The sequence below is a fragment of the Euprymna scolopes genome, chromosome 25, assembly GCF_053919585.1.
Source record: "Euprymna scolopes isolate OS-2025 chromosome 25, ASM5391958v1, whole genome shotgun sequence".
Taxonomy (NCBI): Eukaryota; Metazoa; Mollusca; class Cephalopoda; order Sepiida; family Sepiolidae; genus Euprymna; species Euprymna scolopes.
In genome coordinates, this window is record NC_136506.1 from 75,324,996 (window position 1) to 75,345,761 (window position 20,766).

At 31.3% G+C, this 20,766-nt stretch overlaps 1 protein-coding gene across 1 annotated transcript in view; it reads right to left on the reverse strand.

The window, feature by feature from the left end:
- The window catches only part of LOC145247442 (uncharacterized), a 41,587-nt gene extending 34,358 nt beyond the window's left edge, over positions 1–7,229 (reverse strand). The window contains exon 1 of the mRNA XM_080109210.1: positions 5,849–7,229. Coding sequence (XP_079965336.1) covers positions 5,849–6,304 — 456 coding nt within the window. The 5' untranslated portion in view covers positions 6,305–7,229. The remainder of the gene's footprint in view (positions 1–5,848) is intronic.
- Positions 7,230–20,766: the final 13,537 nt, after the last annotated feature.

Below are 20,766 nucleotides of genomic sequence, written 5' to 3' on the forward strand. Positions count from 1 at the left end.
TTTTCCTTCTTCTAGAAGAACTTGATACCAAAGTTTGCTCTCAGAGTTAATTTCTCCAATAGTCCAATTTAAGCATGACTCATTTATTGAGTTCGCTTCTATTCTTCGTATAATTTTTGCCTTTAAAATCTTCTTTGTTCGTTTGTTTGTTTTGTTTTAAACCCGCAAAAATTTTGAGAACAAATCTACAAAAAAACAACACAATAAATGGAGTGTATTCAAATTAGGTATCAATGTGTTAAACACACTGCTATTTGGGTCTGACTTTGAAAATCCGACGGTACATTAAAACGAAACTGTGCACAAAAAAGCGTGTTTGTTACTTAAAGAAAATATGTATTTATATTCTTATTTCAGTGTTTATTTCGACTTGCATTTATTTAGGAAAACAAAAATAAAAATAAAAACTTTATGGTGTACCTAGTTGTCACCACATGAATATGTTATGCTCCAAAAATCACAATAATTGATCAATTTTTTTTTTTTTAAGAAAATAATTTTTTTTTTTCATTTAGGAAAAATTTCAAAAATCACAAATATTGATTAAGCTTTTTTTTTTATTTAAGAAAATAAATCTTTTTCATTTAGGAAAAATTAGGAAAATCAAATGTTACAATTTTTAGCAATTAAGTATTTTTAGCAGGCATTGATGAGCGGTTGGTTCTGGATATACATATATATTATATATATACTAGCAGTTCAACCCAACCTTGCTCGGACCCTATGTACTGTTCATAACTTTATGTGCATATGTATATATATATATATATTAAAAAGTTCGACTCATGTCCACATCTAAAATTTCAAGTGTTTAGGCCCAAAATTGGCGGAGGAGTTTTGTAGAGTCTGCAAAGATCAACACTGTAAACTTTGTCCTCTTGGCAGCCAAATTTTCGCTCAAAAATTGATTAAAAAGCTTGCTGCATGTCCGAATACCCTTTGTGTAAAATTTCAAATGTTTAGACACAAAATTGGCTGAATAGTTTGCTAGAGACAGCAAAGGTCAAATCTTTGTAACTTTGACCCCTTGCCAGTTAAATTTTCGGCCAAAAACCGATTAAAAAGCTTGCCCATGTCTGAATACACTTTATGTAAAATTTTAAATGTTTAGACCAAAAAGTAGCTGAGAAATTTTGTACAGACTGCAGAAGTAAAATTTTTAAAAACTTTGGCCACAATTTTGACCCCTTAACATTTATGTTTTTTGGCTCAAATCAAATTAAAAGTTTGATCTATGTCCAAGTAACCTACTCTAAAATTTCAAATGTTTAGACCCAAAATTGACAGAGGAGTTTGGTAGAGTTTTCAAAGATCAAATCGTTGAATTTTGACCCCTTGGCAACCAAATTTCTGGCTGAAAACCGAGCAAAAAAATTTTCCCAAATCTCAATACCTCTTATGTCAAATCTCGAATCTGTACACTGAAAATTGACAGAGTAGTTTGGTAGGGAAATGGAAACACACACACACACAATTTCACTTTTATAGATATATATTTATATATATAATCTGAGGTTATTGTTTTCCAGCGGTTAAGTAACCAATTAAATTTAACGAGGTTAATACAAGAGTGCTCAATACCGAAGTAAAGCAGGGCGAAACATGCTCATGACTGTGTAGCAACATATTATTGCTTATGTAAAAACAAATAAAGAATATATATATATATATATATATATATATATATATACGTTAGCAGGCTGCCAACGAGTATTATGTTTTTTCTAAACAGTTCACTTCTTGTAAGAAATAAAAATACTCCAGCTGAGATCAAAACAAAAACCTAAAGACAGTGAGCCAAATACTATAACCATTAAGTCAGCTTTACACGATCTTTAAAAAGTGTTTTCAAACCTACTTACTCTTTACATAAAAAATCTGTCATGTGAACCATTCATGTATGTGCATTTGTGAAAATTGGCAGAGGAGTTTGGTAGAATTTTCAAAGGTTAAATCATTGAACTTTGAACCCTGGCCAAAAACCGATTAAAAAGATTTTCCTAAATCTCAATACCCCTAATGTCAAATCCTAAGTCTCTAGACTGAAAATTGACAGCATAGTTTGGTAGGAAAATGGAAACACACACACACACACACACACACACACACAATTTCATGAATGCATAAGTGCAATCATCATAACAATGCAACTTACAATCTCCTCTGATCCATTCAGGTGGAATAAAATAGGAGACATTACTTTTGGAACGTTCCTAATATCCATCTCTCTCTCTTTCTCTCTAAAGGCTGTATAGTTTGGTTTCCTAGATGTAGATCCACTGGGAAAAGAGTGCTCAATGGGTGATAGAGCAGGTATATAGTATGTTTATTGTACAAACATTATATTGGTTACATATGTGCATACATTTGAGTGGAGTCTCAATTTAGAGAGCCCTACTTCATTTCTTTCTGTCCTATGATGAGAAGAATAACAAGAATAGCATTCTTTGAAACTCCGCGAAATAAGAACTTTGTAAATTGTTTTTTGGAGTATTCAGTTAAACAATAAATTTTGATTGTAAAGTTCAACTTACAGTTTTAATTTTCTTTCTCATTATATATATATATATATATATATATATATATATATATATATATATACAATTCTTGTATATATATGTATATAAGTCAACAGAATTAAAGGAATAAATTATAAGATGGTCAACATCACGAATTTTGGAATATAACTTTTTGTCATTTATTCTCTCTCTTTCTCTCTCTCTCTATATATAGATACATATAAATATTTTTTTTTTATTATTCTTTGTGTAAATACAGTCATATTTTGCTACGGTGTGCAGACCATTTCAATCAAATTTGATCACATCAGGCAAGAAAAATTAAAATATAAAAATCAAAAAGGTTCCAGACTTTTTCAAATTTTGAGGAGAGAAAATATGCCATGACTGGCGTGAGGCAAAGCTAAAGTTCTTACGACCCTTGTTGAAATTCAATTATTCTTAATTTTTTGATATCTTTCTACCTGGAAATAATATATATATATATATATATATATATATATATATATATATATACTAGCATTTCAGCCCGGCGTTGCCCGGGTGTTTGGAGGTGTATGCTGAGCAAAAAAAAAAAAAAAAGAGTACATTTTTTTTTTAATTTGACCGCTATTATGACCCCTTAAAATTTATAGTTTCGGGCTCAAATCACTTTATTAAGTTAGATCCAGGTTCAAGGAACCTATATCTAAAATTTCAAGTGTCTAGACCCAAAATTGTCGGAGGAGTTTGGTAGAGTTCTTAAAGGTCAAATCGTTGAAATTTGACCCCTTAACAGCCAAATTTCTGGCTGACCCCCGTCACATCGATTTTCCCAAATCTCAGTACCCGGTATTTCAAATTTCGAGTCTATAGACTAAAAATTGACAGAGTTATTGCGTAGGGAAATGTACACAGACAGACAGACAGACAGACAGACACGTTCACTTTTATATATATATATATATATAGAGAGAGAGAGAGAGAGAGAAAGAGAGAAAGAGGGGGAGGGGTAGATATAAAGCAAATTGGTAAAATGGTTTATAAAAAAATGATTTATTTAGGCAGCAAGAACTCAACATCAATATTCAATCAGTTTCAATCGATTGTTTCTGTGATAACACATTTTTTTCTTTATTTGGATGAAGTCTCATCATCAGCACTTCAAATAGAAAATTTAATTATATGATCAACACCAAAGTGAGAATTGGCAAAGATCAAAAAACAACACCTTATAAATCTGTCCTCAAATACACTATGGACCTTATATATACAGTAGAACACCGGGATACGGTGGCCCTAGGATACGTTTTTTTTTCAGGTTACAATGTGGAATATGACGTTTTTCCGGCTCCTGGTTACGTTATTTGCCCCACCTTACAGTGTTATTTATAATGTTATTTGATTATATACATGTGTATTATATACTGTACTGTATTTTGTTACTAATTTTAATGCCTATCTCGGGGTTCAACTAATTATATATATATATATATATATATATATATATATATATCCAAAAACGGTGTTTCATGGTAAACAACTGATGATCCCTTAAAAAATAAATTATCACTGGTACTTCGAATTCGAAACAGTACTGTGAATTCGCGAGAGCAAGTTTTATGCAGTGATTGCAGGTGATTGAATGACTTACTGACTAAATGGTTTTCTAACGAATGATAAAATTTTTTTTTTTTTGTATAGTTTTAAAGGTTAAAAACTTCCAAGACTATATATATATATATATATATATAGTCAATACAGACACAGGTTGGGATTAATTCATTAATATATAAATATTAATATTGAATTTAATTTTACCTCGGATTATATGGAGTAACATATCTTTTTTGTTGTATTGATTATTTCTTATATATATATATATATATATATATATATATATATATATATATATATATATATATATATTTGTGAAAATATGTTTATCAATTATATTTCACCTTTTATTCATACCAATCCTTTAATTTATGAAGCTCGATGTAACTATAGAGCATATATAAATAAATGCACTGCGAAACAGGTGATGTAAAAAAAATTGAACATTTCAACATGCTTAAAAGAATAAACGTCTTGAAAATTGGAATATATATATATATATATAAGGAAAAGTTAAGGGGAAAATTAATTTAAAAAAAAAAGCCTCTTTAGGGCATGGCATTTCGAAGCTAAATGCTTCTCATTAGAAGAGGAGAAATGGCCAGAATTATACAAAATTCAAATATAGAAAAATCTGGCTTAATGACATTTAGAAATGAAATGAGAATAAAGGAATAGGATAAAATGGTAAATAGCAATTAAAAGTTGGTACAACATGTAAGCGTAAATAGGAAGGGTAGTATATATGTAGGTAATATTTACACTGATAGATGTGCATCACAATACCGCATTTCTATTTCAACTTTCTTAGCTTTTTTCCTAGAGATAAAGTGTAGTATCTGTTTTGATATCACACATCATCTTTTCTATGATTGGTCAGTGAAGGAAAAATCTGTCTAGAGTAAGAAATTTTTTATTTTTGTTCTGATCCAAAGTGCCTCTTTTGTAGGGAGCTGAATTTTCTCCACATTAAAAACTGATCTTGTCTCTAACTTTGCCCTTGTGGGGAGGCGAGTAAATAGAAACTAATTCATTATGGTTGGATCATTCTACTGCTCCAGTAGATATCTCACTGCCGATGCAATCTTCTACCTTTATAAGAGTAAAGCATGTCCTAGGATGGAGTATTGTTGTCATATCTGGGTAGGAGCTGCCCAGAGCATCCTATCCTTCCTTAACAGAGTTCAAAACCGACTTCGTAATCTAGTAGGTGATGCCTTTTTCTCTCCTCTGCAACCTCAAAGAGACATTACGAGCTTATCCCTGTTTTATTGTTATTTTCATGCCAAGAGTTCGACTGAGCTCCAATCTATGACCCCCCATCCTGCCAGTCTTTCACAAAAAGCACTCGTCTAGCTAAAACCACTATAAAAAATCCCCCCACCCACACACACTCTATCAGTGCCTAAATCTAAATGTGCATTCCATGAACAAAGCTTCATTCGTAGAACTGCCCGCCTGTAGAACTCTGTTCCACCGGTCTGCTTTCCAGCTTACTACAATGTGGTTTTCTTCAAGTCCAACGTAAACAAGCTCTTATTGAACCGTTCTCTAATTATACCAAATTTCTCTTACTAATGATCCCTATGCTATTCTCCAAATGATTACCATTAGCCTCGAGTAGCCTCTGGGCCTTGATATGCAGTGATCACTTTGTAAAAAATTAAAAAAAAGGCCATTAAGAAAAAGATTGCATATGACAAAGGAAAGAATGAGAACACAAATCTACCAACCTTTGTGAATCGATATGGATTCTGGGTGAGTTTCTCCAGGCACCCCGTACACCTGTCTCTGCACCGTGTTCTTGTGGGCTGCCGATCTGGTCGGCTGCTCCCATGCGATGACGCCATAGAGTAGTCTTCTGACTGGGACGATCGATCCGTTGACTTAACGCTTACGGAGGGTTCTTGCTCGATGGTGGACCTTGCGGCCTTCGACCTCGCAATGTCTGACTGGCCGCCAGCCTCGCAGTCTGTGTTGGAGCTGGCTGTGCTGAACCCCGGCTCTCCGAAACCACGGTTGGATGAAGCATGTCCGTAGTCAGGCGTGTGATGTGTGTTATGGTCGGGCTCTGTTGACTGGTCTTTGGCTTCCTTCGTTTCCGTTTGACTTTGGATGGCATAGCTGGAGTGTGTCTGTAAAATATTTCGAACGTTGATACTACCCTCGTCTCTTGGGGTCTGCATCATTTGCTCACAAATTCTCTGGAGTTTATTTTTCACACTGAAGTTGAGAATGTTCTTAGCAAATTAGATATATATATATATATGTATATATTTAAAATTTGGTTACATAAGAAAAAGATCAAGCTTGAAGACGCTGCTTCTTTAATGGAGTTGCAGCAGAAACATGTATCCACATATGTAGCCAATAATGTTTGCATAAATAAATATACATTTATATTTGTATATAAAGAGCAAAAGAGCTGTTTCCTAAGAGTCACACAGATATTGGTTTTGTTTTTTTTTCTTAGGGTATTTTTTTTTTTTTTTTTAGGTCCGTCATGAGACTTTCACATACTGCTTGATGACCAACGAGAGAGTTTCGGGCCAAAAGAAAAGTTCCACGAGACTTTGGTCGTTTTGTTTGGGTGGTGGTCAGGAAGGGGATAACAAGTTTATTTTGGCAAAAGGCAAGTTGATGTCTCTAAATGATCTGATTGGTAGGTTAGAATTTTGGTTCTTGGCCAATCAAATGAAAAGGAAAAAAGAAAGATCAGAAGAAGAAAAAAAAAATCTTTATTTGTGTTGAGATAAATGTCCATGTCAGATGAGTGAATTGTTGACCCCACCCTAACCCCAACCCTTAAAGAAGAGACTCACTCTTTTTTAATTGGGTCGGGGTGGGGGATAGTAAAAAGAATGCCGGGTTGACAGTTGTGTTGACAACACAGAATGAATAAGGTTAGTGTCATCATTGATCTACTATAGGAGAAATAGAGAGAGAGAGAGAGAGAGAGAGAAGGGGGGGCTGGAGAGATTTTTATATACATACAAACATAGACACCATTCTCAGGTATATTCGGTCTCTTTGTATAGAGGTTTGTCAGAGACCCTAACATAGGAATACTTTTCATTAGAAGTAAATCCTGACTAAATATTAAAAAAAAAAAAAAAAAAAAAAAAAAAAAAAAAAGTGTGTGCTGTCACCTCAAGCCATTCAGCACATCCTCCGGATTGTGGGTTTCGCACGGGGCACCCCTTCTTAACAATTACCTTTAAAATGACGACTTTTATATGTTTTCTGCTATGCTGTTCTGTTGGTTCTAGCGTTGTGAATTATGATATGAAAACAGAGACGATTCTCTTAATAGTCGCGTAAAGACTGCATTTTGTATTATTAAGGTTATTAACTTTGTTACATTAAAAAAAATCGTTGCAGCTTTTTTCTTTTAATGTTTTGATTTAATAAAATGTATCGTATAAGTACTTGATGAAAAAGGTCTTGGCCACCTACCTCCATTACAAAGCAAAAAAAAAAAAACAAAACAAAAGGCTTAAAAGCCCGGCCATTGCCTGTTGTTCAAAAGAAGGTGCTCTTGTTTTGCCACTTCTACACAAAGTTTGAAAAGTGGAGGAAAAGATCACACAAAATTCTGGCCAAGAAAAAAGAAAAAGAAAGGAAAAGAAAAGAAAGAAAGATAAAGAAAAAAGAGATATAATGTGTATATTTGTATTATATCAGGGGCGCTGTTTTACAATTTGCGATTGCTCTAAGGGAGACAATTCTCTTTTACTAAGAGATTCATTAATTTTTTTCATCTCATAATTTAGGACGCTCGATTCAACAATATTTTTTATCAAATCAAAACATTAAAAAAAAAGAAAAAAGAAAGTTGCGACGAATTTTTTTAACATAACAAAGTTGATAACATTAATAATACAAAATGTAATCTTTACGCGACTTTTAAGAAAATCGTTTCTGTTTTCATATCAGAATTTATGATGCTAAAACCAACAGAACAATGACAAATTGTAAAACCGTGCCGAATAGATTGGGTGCTTATGCGGAGAAGGTAGTGTGCGTTTTTTTATATATAGGATTTTCAAGTTAAATTAAATTTTTATATTATCTTTTGTCTATTAAATGGTTAAATGTGTGCAGTCACTCACGCACGCTCGTCCGCAAATAAACAAACCTTTATTCATTTCAATTTCCCCGCGCATTTTGCACAAAAATAAGTTCTTCCAGCAACGGCACAATTTCAAATACGCCCACGCACTTTTCTCACAACAACAAAAGTAAAACGAACATATTTCTGGCGGAAATAGTTGGCGACAGTATCACGTGACACAAGCGACCAATGAGAAAATTCAGAAGATTGTGTTTTTAACGCTTTTCCAAAAAACAAAATATCAGCAGTAGCAATCTTGTTTTTGGAGCTGAAAATGTATAAAAACGCATCAAACAGTCTTCTAGAAAAAATTCAATTAATTCAAGGAATTCATTTCGTTCATTCGGTCACTTTAGTCTTCTTCATTTCTTCTCGCTTTGACGACACACGAGAATATGCCTCTCATCCTCATAACATCGTCGCTGCCGAAGTCGTCAACACCATGATTACACACGCCACAACATGACACTGTGACATGTACAAAGATGCCATATTCCAAAAATCATGTAAATTGATCAAATAAATTTTTTTTTACTCAGAAAATCAATTTTTATGACTAAGCAAGGCAGTGATTTAATTGGCCATGATGAATAAATAAGTGAGAGATAATTCAATTTGAACTATTGAGATCCAAACCAGCTTTAATGGATACATTTAATATTAAAATCGTTAAAAATTGTGAATTTTTATTTCCTTAGTAAAAAAAAAAAAAAAAAAAAAAAAAAATTGAGCAATTTACTTAATTTTTAAAACATAACATCTTTATTCTAAAGATTTTTCTGTATTTTTGTTTTGTTTTTAAATAAAAGTAATTCTAAATAAGTACCGATTTTAGTTTAAAATATTTATCATTTTATTATTAGTGAAATGGAAAATTAAACAACAACAAAAAAAAAATAATAAATAAATCGTTTTTGGAATCGGAAATAAGAATTTGTATTTGTGACCCATGGGGAGAAATATGACACAATGGTAAGAAAATAGGGTTTAAAAGTCAGCCCCCCCCTCCGCACCTAAAAAAGGGGCATTCGAACCTGCAAAATGTTCCTGAGCAGCTCCATCGGTATTCCCAGGTAAGATTGCCTCAGGTGATTAGCGATAAACTGATCTCTTCTGATAGAAGGGAAATTCCGGGAGGTTGGACCTCCTAAAACTGCACAGGACTGCATTATTCCGCAAGCAGCAGGGAAGAGGTCAATTACAACAATTGTCTAGACTGGTGTTTCAACCTTTTATGATTTGTGGACTCCTTATCGAGTATCTCAACACTCTTGACCCACTTGCACTTCAACAAGAAAAAAATACAGATTGGGTTTTATGCTGTTTATTTAATTACTCTGATATGAATTAAAGTGAAAATGTTGCTGAAAATATTGTGTGACGAGACCTCTTATGTCCGACTCTGTCTTGAAATAAATTAGACAATTTACATGTAAAACGTCTTTCCGGATATGAAAATTTCAGGATACGAAAGCCAAGCCGGAACCAATTAATTTCGTATCTAGAGGTTCCACTGTAAATAAAAATAAATGATTTATTTTTTTATTTTTTTTATTTTTTTACATGGATAGAGTTTTGTCACCTTAAATTTAAAGTTTCTGTATTTTGAATTACATTTTTCCAGCATCCTCTTATGAAAGCCTGTGGCTCCCTTACGGAGCCATGGGCTCCCAGTTGAGAAACACTAGTCTAGACTGTTGATTTTGGTGCCGAAGTCAGGATTAAATATTTTCGATTGAGTGTCAGAAATTCGATGGTGAAGTGAAGATAACTCTGTTATCTTCACGTCACATGACGAAGATATATTCCAAAAATCATATAAATTTATCGAGTAGGTTTTTTTTTTCAACTCAGAAAAGAAAAATTCACGATTTTGATACTAAATGAATCCATTGGTAGTCCGAATTGAGTTGTCTCACCCTTATTTACATCACAGCCGATCAAATCAATACGTCCCATTTCGTCATAAAGTTTACTTGATCAATTTATATGATTTTTGGAATATGACATTTTCGTTCCGTGACGAGTACGTACATCAAAGATTTTTTTTTTTTAATAAGTGTAATTCTAAAGAAGCACCTACTTTACTTCTAACCAAGTTTGGCCTGTTTGTTAATTGGGATATAAGTAAAAAGCCGGTAGCATGTGTGCGTGTGTGTGTAAAAAATTAAAGTTTACTTGGCTTGAATCAAGGGAGGTAACTCGATTCGTATTTTCATACTTGCTAGTTGCTGTCTGTTTATAAGCAATGTTTAGGTACGTGCAAAATAGTTGTAGGCTTGAACAGACTATGGTTTTTAAAAGAACCTACTGTTGATTTTATATGTTGTGCCTTTCAGCTTCTGTGGTAATAAAACATCACATGCACTTGTGATGTTAAGCTGTGTAAGGTGTTTCTATTTACCTGCCCCCCACGAGGGCAGAGTTAGACACCAAGGTCTGTTTTTGATGTGAGGAGGGGGGGGGGAGACAAAAATAAAAATTGTCTCAGTTGTGAAGGATTTCTCCTCCATTAACAGAAAAAAAAACTGAAGTGTAGCATCAGGACTTTGATCTTGGTGTTAACTTTGGTCCGAATCGCCTGTTCTTTCTTTCATCGGATTATTTCAATTATTGATACTTATCGAAGACATTCTGACACAAATCGTGAGAACACTGTCAGGCACATAAAGTACCTTTGTGTGAAATATAAAAATCGACCCAGCCATTTTGGAGTTCATAGGGAACGAATTCACACATGCACACACAAAGTTCTTTTTATATAATATTAAACATGTTTTTCTTTTAAATTTTTTATCGAGTCAGTGGAGTCACTATTTAATAAGGTTGTTTAAAAATAGATAAAAATAAAATAAATTGGGCAATGATGCATATTCGTTTATTTGAACCATTGCTCTGTGACACTTCATAGGAAGTAAACGGTAGAAACTGATTTCATGAAAAACGTTCCACAAGTCATTGCTTGTTTCAGTATAATAAATAAGACTATCCGTTTATTTACTTTATGAATGTATCATTTAGTGATGGGACGATTCCAATATTTATCCTGATTCCGATACAATTACCGATTCCGTACTAAATTCCCAATTCTGATTCTTTATTAATCTCTAAATATTTAACTATAAAAGTGTTATTTTGGCCCGATTACCATAAAAAAAGAACAAAAAAAAAAAAAAGAAAAAGAAAAATAATCTTAAATGTGCATATATTTCTCAACCATAAAAACGCACTTAACTTGAAGTTTAAAATCAATAAATATTTATTATTAATACAAGCAGTGTAAGAGGTTTCTTAAATTAAAATCAAATAGAAAGGATAATTTAAGGAATCGGTTTTGGCATTGGAAAATAAGCTCAAATTTTTCTCATTTTGATACCGATTCCCCCCCCCAAAAAAAGCTCTGATTTTTCCGATTCCGATCAATCGTCCCAACACTAGTATCATTTACGTTTTTTTTTTCCAATACGCTCAATTATGTTCCTTTACTCAAATTTTTGGAACTGTTATCAATTTACTTATTTCTGTGAAAATGTGTTGTGTAGTCGGGGGGGGGGGTCATATCGGAGAATATATCAAGGCCGAGACATTTATGTGACATTGTTACACAAAACAAGACGTCGTTTGTATAACTGCATAAACGGTGACAATGATGATGACAATTTTGATTTCTATATTATTATTATTAATTTGGGACAGAGATATGATGCAACAGTTCTTTTTGCATCAGGGGAGATACATTATTGATGACAACAGAGGGGACACACACATAATACTTGGAAGGAGCTATACAAAGTTCATTTACAGATGATGACAGACAAAAATACATTTACCTTCCAATTGTAATGACGACGACGAAGACAAAGTTTACAAATATATGATGATTCTTTGTTCAGCTGATTGAATGATGAATCAGGAATTCAAGCTTTTACAATTACATGGTCTCATCTTCCCTCCTCTCTCCGTCTCCAATGGATGTCAGCTCCCAGTCTGACCGACTCAACTCTCTCTGAGTCTCTTCTCTGGCTCTGCCTGTGACCGTCTCCCTAACTTCAAATCCTATCTCAATATATTGGGAATTTCCTTTCTTTATGTCAAAGTGTGCTTCGCCATGTGAAATTCATTCACATAGATTTTACTTATGTATGTCTAAATATGCTTTTGGCAAACAAAAAAATTCCTACATTGAATTGTTCAATATCTAACCTATTTATTAATCATTATTTCCAACTTGTATTGTCCATTCTTTTAACTGACATAATTAATATATCCAGTTATTTCTAAAACAATGAACAATCGCTTCATTCTTAAATTGAATATTTCTATTATCTTTTAACTCCTGCTTACTGGGTTCGATTCTATCCTTTTCCAAATATCATTTTTAAACTTATTTATTTAATTACTGGGGTCTGTCTCTTTTTACATAACAAATGTGTTTGTAAATAAATAAATATACTAAAAATAAATACCTAAATGAAAATATTCATTACAAAAATAAAATTAAATGTGATACATTCATAAAAGTAACTAAACATTAAAAAAAAAAAAAATTACTTTCACCATGACTAATGTTTGTGCAAAATTTAAAAAAAAAAAAAAAAAAAAAAAAAAAAAATCAAAGGTGTGGTTGTTAAGAGCAGTACAAACAAATGAGCAGATGGACGATTTGAGAGCAATTTTACTCTTATAATGCTCCCTTGGAGGCCCCAACCAGTGTTATCCCGGAAAATCTGTTCTGGCAAAAATTTACTTTCACCATGACTAATGTTTGTGCAAAATTCTTTTAAAAATTCAAGGCGTGGTTATTGAGAAAACTGCAAACAAACGAACGGAGAAACGGGAGTGGATTACTAGGTTTAATCCCTCCTTGGTTGGAGGACCAATTATATGTGATACATTTATAAAAGTAAATAAACATTATTAAAAAAAGTTTTTTTTTGTACACAGGAATCACCACATATCAAGGCCCGAAGGCCACTCGAGGATAAGGGTTAATGGGTATACATTGGTCAGTGTGATTTAGGGACTTCCACAGGTGTGCAGTTCTAAGAAAGAAGCTTTGTTCATGAAATCTACATTTAGGTTTAGGCACAGATAAAGAGTGTATTAAATTATTGTTAGTGGTTTTGGCTAAATGAGTGTTTTTCATGAACATTTGGTGAGGCAGGACCATAGATTGAAGCTCAGATGAGCACTTGCCATGAAAATAACGATAAAGCTGAGACAGACTGCAACGTCTCTTCTGTGGGAAAGATGTTTCAGGGAAGAGAAAAGAGCATCCCCCTACTAAGCTACGAAGTCTATTTGAACTCTGTTGAGGTAGGATAAGCTGCTTCTAGCAGCTCCTGCCCAGATGTGGCAAGAGTACGCCATCGTTGGCCGTATCTGGCTTTTATATAGGTAGAGAATGGTATCAAGAGTGAGATATCTACTGGAGCGGTAGAAGGATCCCACCATTTTTCCAGTGACCTTGGCAAACGAATATTCTTAATTATTATATTTTAACTTTATACTGAAATCAAATAAACAATAACCCGTAAAACTTCTTTCAGTAGATGTGAAATTGGCTGCCATTATCATCTGCTTCCTATACAGTATCACAAGCAATCGTTTGAATGAATGAACATGCAAGATTGTCAAAAATTGTTACAATTATTAAAAAAAAATATAAAATGTTCATCATAGAGGAAAAATTAAATTAAAATTTATATTCTTTAGGCTAGTATTCTCATCCCGGGTGTTATCATCACGTTTCAATGAATGTGACCTCCAACTTTCCTCAAGAATATCTTGTTGAATTCAGAGAATCTGTATGGAGCCATTTTTAATCCATTATTTCTGTTGTTTGAAATTACATACTGTTAGGACGATACAAAAGTATAATGCAAGGGGAGTAATTCTTTACTTCTTTAGGCAAAGTTGCCTCCCCTTGTCAGAGTCCTAAACTTTAAATTCTTGTGGCTTCTCGCAAGATCAACAACCGGAAGTAGAGAGTGACTTTCAAAATACTTGGACTACTAATCTTTTCATGTATTGTATTTGAATTGTCGTTACGTGTGTGTGTCTTCATAATAAATGTATATCGCCATGTAACAGCAAGTGATTTTCTTATTTGTTCATAATTATTCCATATTGCTCATGTGCTGCAAACATACCCACGTGAAGGCTGGACACCATGCGGTAAGATATTTTGTTATATTGATCTTAACGCATACCACGATATAACACATACAGATTCTCAAGTTTGGAAAGGCACGCATGAAGAGTTTTGTGATTATAAAAAAAAATCATATTTAATGTTTTTTACCATCTTTTATTTTTGAATCAACACTTATTGAGGCCATTAAAAATTATATTTAATGTGTTTCTGTTTTTAACATTTTAAAATTATCAATGAGTTACCACTTACTAAAGCCATTAAAAATTATTTATGGAGTTAGAAATTATTCCTTTGTGAAACCTCACTTATGTTATAATTATGCTATAATGTTTAATAAACAATATTGTAAATTTTTTTTTTAAATTTGATTCAAATATATAAAAATAAAATGTTCAATTAAAAAAAGGTTTAATTACAAAAAGTTTCATTAAAAAAGGTTTAATTAAAAAATAATTTCATAAAAAGTTTCATTAAAAAAAAAGAAGAGATTTCATTCAAAAAGATTTAATTAAAAAATAATTCCATTAAAAAAGAAATTTCATTAAAAAAGTTTAATTAAGAAAGGTTTAATAGAAAAAATTTCATTAAAAGATGTTTCATTAAAAAAAAAAAATTTAATAAAAATTGGGCAATGATGCATATTCATTCATTCAAGCCATTGTCCTATGAATCTTTACAGGAAGTAAACGATCAGAACTGAAGAGAATAGTAAGGAGAACATCCAAGATGAGAAAACTAAGGTCAAAGGTTACATCATCTGAAACATTGTGCGAGTGACAACTAAGGTGAGAATAGTAATCCAGATAATCCAAAATATAAATCCTCATCTAAAAAAAAAAATTTTGAAGCATAAGAAATTATGATTTAGAAAATGATTTTCATTATTTGGATTCTTCGAACTACTGTTTTCATCTCGGATATCATTTTCACAACGTTTCGTTCGATGTAATCTCAGACGTTCTTCAGATGTAAATTGTTGAATTTGTTAAAGGTTTGATCTTCAGTGTGGACAACAAAGATAGAATTGCAAATTACTTACTACTTTTGTTCGCCGTCATGACTGATGCAATGAGAGCATGCCCCCACCCATGCATTAAAAATACAAACGGTTCCATTTGAAATTTTGTGCAGATTCCCATGTTACACCTAAAGAAGGTCGGAGGTTACATCAACAGAAACGTTGTGAGAGTCACATTCCAGATTAGAACTTTAGTCTGAATAATCCAAACTAGCTGGACTTGTGTAAATTTCACAGAATGAGAAATTATTTAATCAACAAATATGTTTTGATAAAGCTTATATTTTTCTGGATATCGCAAAAAAAAAAGAAGTCTTTTGGACAGAAAAACCAATAACATGCAGCAAATACGAGTTTATTAACATTTCTATGAAAGTAATGTCCATTGTATTTTTAATATAAAATTGACCTAAATGAGATAAATAATACTAATAAATACTCAGAAAGTAATATTGTGATACATAGTTCAATACAAATAATAAAATCACATTGTAAGAGACAGTCTTTAATTTACTTATTCAGTCCAGCAAAATGTTTTTTTTTTCCTTTTCGCTCTGTTTCTTTCGAATGTTCCCTTTTTTACATAACGTTTTGCTGATTTCTTTCTTTGGTGAAGAACTGATGCATGTCGAAATTACAAGTTCCTTTCTCACACTGTTACAACAATGATTATATTTTATTATACTGATATTCGAAAACGAGGCTACTTCAAAGGGAAGTCATTCTCATATTCTTATCAAGGGTTGGCAGATTGGCCTTTTTAAAGCTAGATTTGACCTTTATTGAAGCTAGATTGGTCTTTTTAAAGCTAGTTTGACTTTCAAAAATTGTACTTGGCCTTTTTCAGAGCGTATGGAAACTAAAGGAGAAACAAGCAGAATATTACATAGATATTATTTTGTTCTTAGTTGTTATTGCTTGTAGCAAAAGATCAAACCTTTCACCTCCAGAAAGCTGTCAGTTAGAAGTAATTGTTAACCAGTGCTATTATCTGTTATGCCACGTATCCATGTCAATTATTTATCACATTTAGAGAAACCATCAGAAATTATATTTTCAAATTTTTATCTTATTTAATAACCAGAATGAACAAGTCATTGCAGAAAATTTTCAAAAGATATTCCTAGGTTGGCAGATTGGCCTTCATAAAGCCAAATTTGGTCTTTATTGAAGCAGTTTGACCTTCAAAAATTGTATTTGACCTTTTTCGCATCGTATGGAGACTAAAGACGGAAAAAACAGAATATTATATAGATAAGACGAATTATCAATCATTACCTCAACACATCTGAAATATTTTAATGAATTTGTAAAAAAAAAAAAAAGAATTTTTCAAAAACAAAAAAAAAAAAAGACAACAAATAAACAAGTAAAAAACATTTCATTACGGGTTTTATTAAAAACCAGTCTCTAACATATACAAATAAACATGCTAACTACATGCACTCCTTAGAGAGAGAGAGAGAGAGAGAGAGAGAGAGAGAGAGAGAGAGAGAGAGAGAGAGAGAGAGAGAGAGAGCACTTGAAACATGTGTAAGCCTCATTTGTTGGTCGCCTCCTTTTTTTTTTTTTATTTTATATATATATATATATATATATATATATATATCTTTTGTGGTAAAAAAGAAAATCTTTAACATCAGAAGTCCTAAAATGAATGCAAGCTCTGATTATTTTAAAAAGTAAAAAAAAAAAAAAAAAATTTATGTCAAAGCAACCGTAATACTCTGCGTTAAATCTCGTGTTCCATTCGGTTTGGTATCTGTATTATATTTGTACATACGAATAGTACACAACAAAATGGCTTACAAATGATCGAGCACCAACTTAACACCAGATTTTTTTTTTCTTTCAAAATTGATTTTCGTATATTTTTTCTTAAATTTGAAATTAAAAAAAAAAATCTGCTGAAGTAATTTATTTATTGTATTTTCTGTGTCTTTTGTACAATTTTTAAAATTTAATTTTTTTTTTAATTTTAATTTTTTTTTTTTTTTGTAATATTTTTTAATATTATATCTTCAGTTAGAGGAAGAGGAGAGAGAAAAAAAGAGAAAACAAAAAGGGAGAGTGGTGGTGTGAGGAGAGACAATGGAGGAAAAAAATACCTCTCCCTTTGTACACACTGGGATCAATGCAGCAATTCTGATACTCAGTGGAAACATCACCCCCGTTGTTTCTCTTCTTTTAATTTTATTTGTTTTTATTTACAGAAAAAGAAAAAGAAAAAAATAATAAATGAACAAAAGTCCCTCCTCCCAGAATTTCAAATTTTTAGCTTGTCCACCTCCCAGAGCAATATAATGGAAGAGGAGAATTTAATTAATTGAATTTATAATAAAGAAAAAAAAAAGAAATAAAATAAGAAAATAAAAAAGTAAATAAAAAAGACAAAAGAAAAAGAAAAAAAGAGGAAAAAAATGGAAAAAAAGAAATGAAAAAAGAAAAAATTTTTAAATTAAAAAAAAAAAATGAAAGAAAAAATGAAAAAAAAATCGAAAAAGAATGGAAAAAAGAAAAAAAATGGAAAAAAGAAAAAAGAAAAAATGGAAAAAAGAAAATGGAAAACGGGGAAAAAAATGAAAAAAAAGAAAAAAAATGGAAAAAAAGAAAAAAAATGGAAAAAAAGAAAAAAAATGGAAAAAAAGAAAAAAAATGGAAAAAAAGAAAAATGGAAAAATGGAAAAAAAGAAAAAAAATGGAAAAAAATGGAAAAAAAGAAAAAACGGAAAAAAAGAAAAAACGGAAAAAAGAAAAAACGGAAAAAAAGAAAGAAAAAAAACGGAAAAAAGAAAGAAAAAACGGAAAAAAGAAAGAAAAAACGGAAAAAAGAAAGAAAAAACGGAAAAAAGAAAGAATGAAAAGATGGAAAAAGAAACTCTGGTCACACACATAAGTATTTAAAAATCCAACCACACTTGCGTGTTTTAGGCAAATGATGGTTGTTCCTGTTAACATGTAGCAGCAGCAAACTCATCTGATTATTAAAGAATATGAAAATAGAATTCAGTAGAGCTGCCGAGAGAGGAGAGAGAAGGGAGTGGGGAAAGAAAAGTGAATGAACAAAAATAATTAATTCAAATAATTTTTTTTTTGTTTTAAAAAGAAAAAAAAAATAGAAAAAGATTATGAAAGAATGCAATGAATTCATGAAAAAAAATAAAAAAATTTTTTTTAAATCTGGAAAAAAAAATTACAATAATATGAAACAATAATAATAATTATAATAATAATAAGACAACAAAAATTACTTTTCAAAAATCAGAGAAAGAATGGGAGGGAAAGAGAGAAAGGAAAAGTACACAATGTTTATATATTTTTGTCTCTTTTTTTTTTTAATGATTTTTTTTTAATAATTTCCACATCCAAATGAAGATGTCATAGTTCGTCTGCCTCCATTTTTAAAAAAAAATTTTTTAATGTTAATATTTATCACAGTCCTGTTTCTGGTCGTCCTATGCAATTCTCTCACATGATCTACATAAAAATCTCTCACCGTACAAACCCAATCATAAAACACAAACATAACATTCTTTCTTGTAAACGTTTTTTTTTATTTTTCCTGTCTTTCATGAGTTTAGCTTTTTATTGGTTTTGTTGGAAAAAAAAAAGAGATGTTAAAAAAATTGGCAGAAGGGGTAGTTTCATAGATACAACAGTAACAGACAGAAAATTGTATTTTCTCTGGTTTAAAATCACAAGTGAAATAAATTCAAGTTTAAACCTTAATTTGAGTCAGAAAATTATTTTATTTCCGCTAATTTGAAGACTTCAAAATCACTTTCCAATGTTAAAGGCTATGAAATAAAAATTGTTTCAAGACTTTTTGTAAAATTTACTAAAAGCTAAAAGAAAAATGTCCAAGTTTATTTGATGGTTGCCCAGACCTCTCTCCTATTAAAAAACAAAAATACAGAAAATTAACCGAAAAGATCAGATTCCAAAAAATCATATGAATTGATCAAGTAGTTTAGTTTTTTTAACTAAGAAAATCATGTTTTTAATTGTAGCTACTACAAGGCTGATTTTTATCTATTTCTGGAGAGGTTGTAAAATGATGAATTTTCAAGATGGCATTGTGAGACATTATATCCTTGATTCCTCATTAAATTTGATTTTCTTAGTGAAAGTGAAAAAAAAAAAAAAAAAAAAAAAATACTTGATAAATTTATGCGATTTTTAAAATATGACATTTTTGTTCTGTGACGGGTACATATATATTAAAGACTTTTCTGTATTTTTGTTTTTAATAAAGAGGGACAAGCACCATTTATTTCTGTGACCTTTTCAAATTCAAAGGTTTTTTTTTTTTTTTTGCTTTTCCCAAACCAAAATGTTAACTATTGCATCACTGAACTGGGGAGGAGGGTGGGGAGGAGGAGGAGGAGGAGGAGGAGAAGGAGGAGGAGGAGATATACGTTTCAAACAACTCTTCACCTTTTCAGTGTTAGAAAGCCTCTTCAATACATGCATCCCACCAAGCAAACAACATACATAACAGAATATACCAGAATATAAATATCAAATATATTTCAAAACTGGAGAGCTTAATGTATAGATAAGGTCAGTTGAGACCGAAATAAAATTGTCTAGTGTGTTCTATTCTTTATTCAGTGAATATAAAAATATATACTTTTTTTTTTATTTTTGAAGTATATATTTCTTATAAAATAGTCCAAGTTGTTATGGATAAGCTCAATGAAGATATATACTGTGAATTCACATTTCGGTTATCACAAAACCGAAAATCTACAATGATTTTTGTTCTTTTATATTTAACATATAGGTGAATTTTTATATTTACCTTTATTTTTTTTTGGGGGGGGGATAAATATAAAAATTCGCCTATATATATATATATATATATATATATATATATGTAGGAGATGCTAATATCAAATATTTAATTATCGCTAAAAAATAAATAAATAAATAAATGAATGAATAAATAAAATAACTGAGTGATAAAAAAAATAGCAAATAATATCACTCAACCATAGAACCGATGGTTTGAGATTCAAATATATGCACTAAACCATAGAATCTATGGTTCGAGATTCGAGCCCTAATAGAGTCAAGTTACATTGATGAGCTGTAGAGCAGCGAAACATGTATGTAGCATACTGTTATGACACCACACTGCTTTTGACAACTAAAATTCAATCTTTATTATGTCGTGTGTGTGTGTGTGTGTGTGTATACTGTTTTAAAAAGTAAAATAAAAGTAATATATATAACGTCAGGGGTGTGAGTTCCATATAGAAAAGTTGATTTAATTTTAATAAAATATGCATCAAGTGTGCTTGCAAGCAAAATCACAACGTAATATTAGGAAAATAAACAAATATTTTACTTGTTTGAA